We start from the raw sequence: 6,839 nt of genomic DNA on the forward strand, positions 1-6,839 counted from the left end.
TGGAGCAGAACATTCCACAGCGGAATGGTAAAGCATCTGGAAAACTTTAAAGGAGGGGGGAGATGGAAACAGAAAGGAGGCTAAAGGGGATTGGTCAAATATTTGGAACATGTCGGCAGTGTCATCTTTCTCCACAGACACAAGTGAGATCACAAAACAGCGTAGGTAGTCATGTTTGAAAGAGAGAAAAAAAACTTGTGCTTGAGGCAGATGTTGATGTCAACACATGATGTCGTAGAGCAGAGGGCAGGGGGAGGTCTGAGACCACAGACCTGTGTCTTCCTGCACGCCCCGCTACAGCAGGAAGTTAGAGCAGAAACAGACGGTGGTCTGACACAGAGAAACTCTTTTTCCCTTTGCGTTTGGATTTTCCTTATTCAGTCCTGCTGCGATCAACGGGAAGGAGAAGGAGGGAGGACAGAGAGGAGGCGGGGTTTCTGATGGAGCCGAGAGAGCGGCGGAGAGCAGCTGAAGTCTGAATCTGAGGAAATATGATGGAAGACGGCGGTGTTTCCAAAGACGCTGGGTGAGTCTGGGGGACTTTAGTTGTCTTTCGCTAAGAACAGACTTCAGCCAGGAAACGGTGCGTTTAATGCGGTTGGGGGCGAAGAGAGTGCGGCAGAGGGGTTCGAGGGTCGAGAAGTTAGAAACAGCCTACAACAGGAAAAACAGATGTGATGACTCAACAGATATAAGTCACTGCCATGTTAGAGAGATTCTTTTTGGGGGAAATACTCTGGCCATGGTTGTTCAACGGTCCAGTTTCCGGTGTAGATTTTGCGAAACAAATACATCGATCCGTTTCTGTTAGATTAAATGCTGGAGTTTTTTCACGTAAACTATTTAAAGTAATAACACATTTTTGCTTGTGACAAAATTATGAGACTGTTAGAAGACGAGACTGTTCACACAGACGAGGCAACTTTACTGCAACGGTTTCATGAAAAAAAAAGTTTCTAAATGTGTTTGAGGGACTCGGTTCAGTGAACTGGATTGAACCTGGAGTCGGTCAGCAACCGTCGATACAAACCTCTTGCTTCGACGACAAGGATAATATCGCAAAATGTCTAAATAAATAAAAATACCGTCGGTTAAGGTGAATTTCTAACTGCATGGTCAAGTGAGGTTAGGCGGTGAAATATTTCGGACATGTACTAAACCTTGGCGAAGTACAACGTGCGGTACTAACGTAGTGTAAAAAGGGCGACGCGTACGTTTGAACTTGTTTAAACGTACTACAGTGTGTGATGTAAAGCAAGTTTTTAAATGATTTTGAGATTTTCTTTGAGTTCACAAATGTGTGAACTTAAAACACGAAGTACATTACTTGTTATCCTCTACAAATATGTCATAACTGAGACTTCACTTAATAGTAAATGGACTTCGTTGTCATTTATTTTGGTTAAACATTGCTACACGTAAAATACTTAATTTGCTTAGGAATAGTAATTAAATTCTACCACAGAAGTTACAACAACCAATTTAATGACAAACATTTTCATCATCAATGCAGCCTATATTTGAAGTGTTAAAGGGAAATTTAGTGGCTTGTTAAAAAACTAAAGTGTTAAACTTTGAAGAGTTAAGAACAGGAAGGTGAGTTTTGAATCCTTAATTCTGTTAAAAAGTCTATGAATACTGTCAAAACTACTGCTAACTTGAGTTTTTTTCCCCCCACTCCTAGTCAACTAGTCAACCACTGCAAACGTGTGGCTCCAGTCATGGGTCTGGTTCCTGGTCCTTCATTATAACCATCCTGACTGTCAACCTTTTCTATCTTTGCAGTCACACAAGCCCTGTGACAGAAGGACCCGATGCCACCTCCACCTCCTCATCACCCACCCTCCCTCCACCTTGTCTGACACCCAAACTGCTAGGGCGACCCAAACCTCAACTCCCTTCTCGCCCGCCTTTACCTTCGCCCACTCCTCCATCCCTCCCTCCCCCTCTTACACCGGTGCCCACACCTCCTCTCCCTATCTCATCTGGCGAGCCTCCCCAATCACTTCCACCTCCTCTTTCTCCAACTCCAGCTTCTCCTCCTCCAATTTCTACTCAGTCTCCTCCGCCTAATGATACTTCTCTGTCTAGTACTCAGTCTTCCCCACCTTGTCCATCATCTCTTACGGCCACAGCCTCCATTTCAACATTACCTTCTCCTGTGATTACTTCGGTTCCTTCCTCTGCTCCGCTGCTAAGTGAAACTGATCGTCTACAGAGGAGCACGTCAGTATGGAAGCTCAAAGGAATCAGCCAAGACCAGACTGCTGGTAAACTGGAGAAGGAGTCAGCTGGGGTGTGTAAAAACTCAAAATACTCAAACACACACCAGACACAAACACAGTTTACTCATAGTTCTGTTGTAACATTTTGAACAATTTGTATTTTAAAAAAGTAAAATCTAACAAATTATCAATATTAGGGACGTCCGGTCCAACTGATATTATCTGCCCGATATTAGCATATTTTGTCATATCTGTAGGAATGGTTATCGGTTTTTCCTCCGACAATGAAAACCCAATACACAATGCCTGGGATTTGCTCTAAAAATAGTTTAATGCCCTGGTAACAGACCAGTCAGATGCCTCAGTGCTCTGAAGAACTTTTATTGAAACCCAACTGCAGTAACTCGTTCTAAACTCCTTTACTGCTCTCAACCCAGCTTCTCCAACAACGCATTTTCCTCTTCTCACACTCTCTGCACTCTCTCTTCCTCATACACACACGTGCTCTCACCACACCTCCTCAGTCCCCCGGCCCCCCATAACCCCTTCATACCACATAAACACAGAACAGTATCAACGCTAAACAGGCCTCTAGTCACTAGATGGCAGCATTGTAGCTTATTTTTTTAATCTATAGTGATAATCAGGGGGTTGTATGCAGAATGCTGGTGCCAACAACTCTTACAGTGGTTTGTACAGATAAATAAACAAATATTACTGCTCAATAGTATTTTAATTCTGTCCCCCAGGGGGCAGAAGATGATTGAGAAACACTGTTTTAACCCGTCTCCTTAGTGAGCAGGCAACACTTAACTTCCACCACTGTCCCAGTATATTGGTATGGGAATCGGAAATGAAGTGTTTGGACAATATCGAATATAGTCATGAAGTAAATATTGGACATCCCTAATCAATACATCTGTTAAGTTTAAGTTTATGATTTGAGCTTTTTGGCAAGTGATCTGTTTGGATTTAAAACATTAATTAAGCTGATTTGAACTTTGCAACTTGAAGTATCTGCTGATACCAATATCAATCAGATACTTTTTTCTCTCATTTAGCATGCTTTTAGCATTCTTGCCTGTGTAAATGATGTGACTTCGAGTACAATGTATTTTTACGGCCAGACTGTAAGTCACATGGGATTTGACAGATTAACAGCTTGAACCACACACAGTGGGTAAGTTGTTTTCCTCCATCATCACTGTCTCTATTTGCTGTTTGTCCTTGAGGCATTTTGGTGAGTACGGAAACAAGATGTTTGTGTGTTGTAATCTTCTGTGGCCAGTACAGCCGGACATCAAACCATCCCAGCACAGTTATTTCAACTATCAGATTAAATCTGCACACAAACTGTTAGTCAACTGTAGAATAACTGACTCACTCATCAAATGCTTTTCTCCCGTCTGCACTCTGGTGTTAACCAGTGGCACATGCTGCTCTTTGTTTCAAATGTAAGTCTGTTTTTGTTGGTGCTGATCCTGTCAGACCTGACATTTAATCCCAGGCTATCTCATTACATTCTCAGTAGTATATTCATCAGATCTCCCTCATTAGGGACCATGTCATAGTCATTTTGCCTTCTTTGTCTTCTTCTTTTGACTGTTCTGTTCATCGACATCTCACCCTATCTCCACTATCTCTCCACATCCAAACCACCTCCACCTCTCCTCTCTAACTTTTCTCCACCTTCACTGTCCCTCTGATCTTCTCATTTCTGATCCTCTCCATCCTGGTCACTCCCAGTAAAGATCTCAGCATCTTCATGTCTGCCTCCTCCAACTCAGCCTTTTGTTTATAAGACAGAGACACTGTCTCTACACCGCACATCATAGCAAGTCTCACTGCTGTCTTGTTTTTTATTAATAGAATCAGAAATCCATTATTTGGAGTTACAGCTACACTACACAAGAGAACTTCATTATGAGAACGTGCTACAAGTTTTACATGCTGTCCATTATTCTGACCTCTGCAGGCCTTCCTGGTTCACAGTGATGATGGTGAGGCCTTGATGCTGTCAGTACGCCTGCCTGATGAACAGGGACCACCGCTTGTACACAGTCTGACAGTCAAACAACACCAGACATGTACGTTGTACCAGTGGTTTTCAAAGGGGACCACAGGGGGTGCTAGTGGGTCCTCAGAAAATTGAAGGGAAGAAAAGCAAAAAAACATTTTTAATCATTTGTTCTGACTCATACAACCTAATCATCAGATTCACAAGTTTCTCACAATACTTGAATACTCGTCGTAATAGGTGTAGTCCTGGCAGTTAGTGCCTGTTGCTAGCTGCTCGCTAGCTTGAGGAGCGCAAAATGGACACATTTCTTATAAGAAATAGACAGAAGATCAGAACAACAGTTTATTATTATATTTATTATTTCAGTGGGAAATAATATACAGTGCTAAAACGTGTTTGTTAATAATAATTAAGAAAATACAAGATGTTTCTCTACATGTTTTGTAGCATTGTCTGTGGGTTTGTAAAGGAGGCCCCCAGCCAGAAGCTAACACTGTGCTATATTACACTGTTGCCACCTGCTCCTATTAAAGCATGACACAGTAAAACAGTAGAGTTTCAACATCTAAAGAACTAGAACCAAGGCAGAACACTCAGGTTCTTCTCTCTGTTACAGTTGTCCACTTAGAAGGTTCGTCTCTGGTCTTTGACGACATTGTTAAACTGATCTCGTTCTACTGTGCCAGCAGGTAAGACACACTCACATTACTACAAAATACTCTACTCACCGACCACTTCACTAGGTCCATTTTCATAATTCATCTTTGGAACACTTTTGCCCTTAGCGCTCTCATACTTTGTTATATTATATTATATATTATACTGCAAATGTTATTTGGGAAATTTGGGAAAAAGCGCTGAGAAGAGAGCGTCACGCGGTTGCAGCTGGTTAACGGCCTGTTTATGAAGTGTATCAGTTATTTTTATTTGATTCAATGTCAACCTGTTTGGTCTTCAGAAATATAATTGTTGGGTGATTAGAGCTGCCCTTTGGTTTGTTCAAGTGTTGAATTAAATTACTGTTGCTTTAAACCAACATTTGTGAACATATAATACATTGGACAGCTGCCATTTGATTGAAAAATAAGCTGTTATATTTTTCTCAAATGTATGTGTTAAATTGGCTGTCAACAGATTTATAAATAAATAAATAATTGGCTGTCAACAGATTTATAAATAAAGTAAATATTCCTAGTGAACTGATTCAGGAAATTAACCAAAATAAAATAATGGAGATGTACACTGTCGGTATTTGGAAAGAACCCCGACATAACCCAATAGAAATTCTCTGTCTGTCATTATTTTATCCGTATTTAATCTTAGCTAACCCAGTGTTACTTCCTCCTAAAGATGGTTCTATGTTTAAATACAGCCTTGTAATCACAGCACAAAATGTAGAAACGTACAAAGACACACACTGAAAGAAGTTAAGAGAGTGTCTCAATAACACTGAAAACCGTCTGACTGAATCCACCAATCAGGGACATCCTGACCGTCAGACTGAGGTTACCAGAGGCCATTACCAAGGCGAGTACGAGAGAGGAGCTGGAGGTCATCGCTGCTGCAGGAGCAGGTACAGACAACTCAGCTAAAGCGATATTGAACTGAGGGCTGTGTTGGATTAATTACATTAATTACATAGTAAACCAGCATTAATGAGCAGATATTATTTCATTACTTTAAGATTAAAAATCAATCAGTATGGCAGGGGGTTAGCACAGCAGGTGATGTTTGCATTATATTTGAACAGTTGAACTGTATTATTTGTAAGGTCTATCTATAGCTATTATATATATTTATTCATCTAAGGTCTATGTGAATCATGGAAGAAAGCAAGTTTTGTTTGTCAGTGAAGACACAAATGGACTCTGTTGCAACAATGCACAACACAAAGTATGATGTAAACGCAAACTTAATGGTATAACACGTTGATGTTTTCTGTCATATCACAATAACAATTACTCCACTCCAACACACAGTTGGAGTGGAGTAATTGATACTAATCTCAGTTTGTTGTAAAGTAACCAGTGGAACCAAACCCATGAATTTCAGTGGCCTTACACACAGAGGGTCCTGGGTTTGAGCCTCAGAGGAACCGCATATCTCAGTGTGAGACTTTCTGGGTCACAATGTCTCACATGGTGAATTTCCCCATTGTAGGACAAATAAGGCACTGTATTATGATTGTTGCTGTTATAATTTACTAAGTTAAATAAACATGTGAAGCTTTCTTCACTTTTTTTTAACGTTTTTTTTTTATTAGAATGAAAACTTTAATGTCTAAAGAATGATTTTTGATCACTAAGAGACTGTTTAACATTAAGTCCATGTGTTACAGACTTTTGGACGTCGGATTTAAACGAAAAGGAACCAGCGAAGACTCAAGAAACCATTGCAGAGCAGTGCAGGTTTTTATACGTGAACCCAGTTGCTGTAGAAGAGAAGCCAAACAACGACAGTCAGAATCCCTCAGGCTCTGTGGTGAATAATATCATTGAGCACAACAACACCTCCACCACCATCTCCACCTCCCCCACCACCACCACCATCTCCACCTCCCCCACCACCACCACTTCCACCTCAGCCACGCAGAA

General features: G+C 41.0%; 1 protein-coding gene across 3 annotated transcripts in view; it reads left to right on the top strand.

Moving 5' to 3' along the window:
* The window catches only part of rin3 (Ras and Rab interactor 3), a 17,053-nt gene continuing 10,214 nt past the window's right edge, over positions 1–6,839 (top strand). Inside the window, exons 1-6 of one of the 3 annotated variants that reach the window (XM_025056605.1) lie at positions 1–526; positions 1,786–2,296; positions 4,201–4,312; positions 4,862–4,934; positions 5,727–5,818; positions 6,584–6,778. In XM_025056605.1, the coding sequence (XP_024912373.1) occupies positions 492–526; positions 1,786–2,296; positions 4,201–4,312; positions 4,862–4,934; positions 5,727–5,818; positions 6,584–6,778 (1,018 nt within the window). In that variant the 5' untranslated portion in view covers positions 1–491. The remainder of the gene's footprint in view (positions 527–1,785; positions 2,297–4,200; positions 4,313–4,861; positions 4,935–5,726; positions 5,819–6,583; positions 6,779–6,839) is intronic. The other 2 variants (XM_025056604.1, XM_025056603.1) reach the window with 2 other exon arrangements.

Source organism: Cynoglossus semilaevis, chromosome 1, assembly GCF_000523025.1.
Source record: "Cynoglossus semilaevis isolate Cse_v1.0 chromosome 1, Cse_v1.0, whole genome shotgun sequence".
In the NCBI taxonomy this organism is placed as follows: domain Eukaryota; kingdom Metazoa; phylum Chordata; class Actinopteri; order Pleuronectiformes; family Cynoglossidae; genus Cynoglossus; species Cynoglossus semilaevis.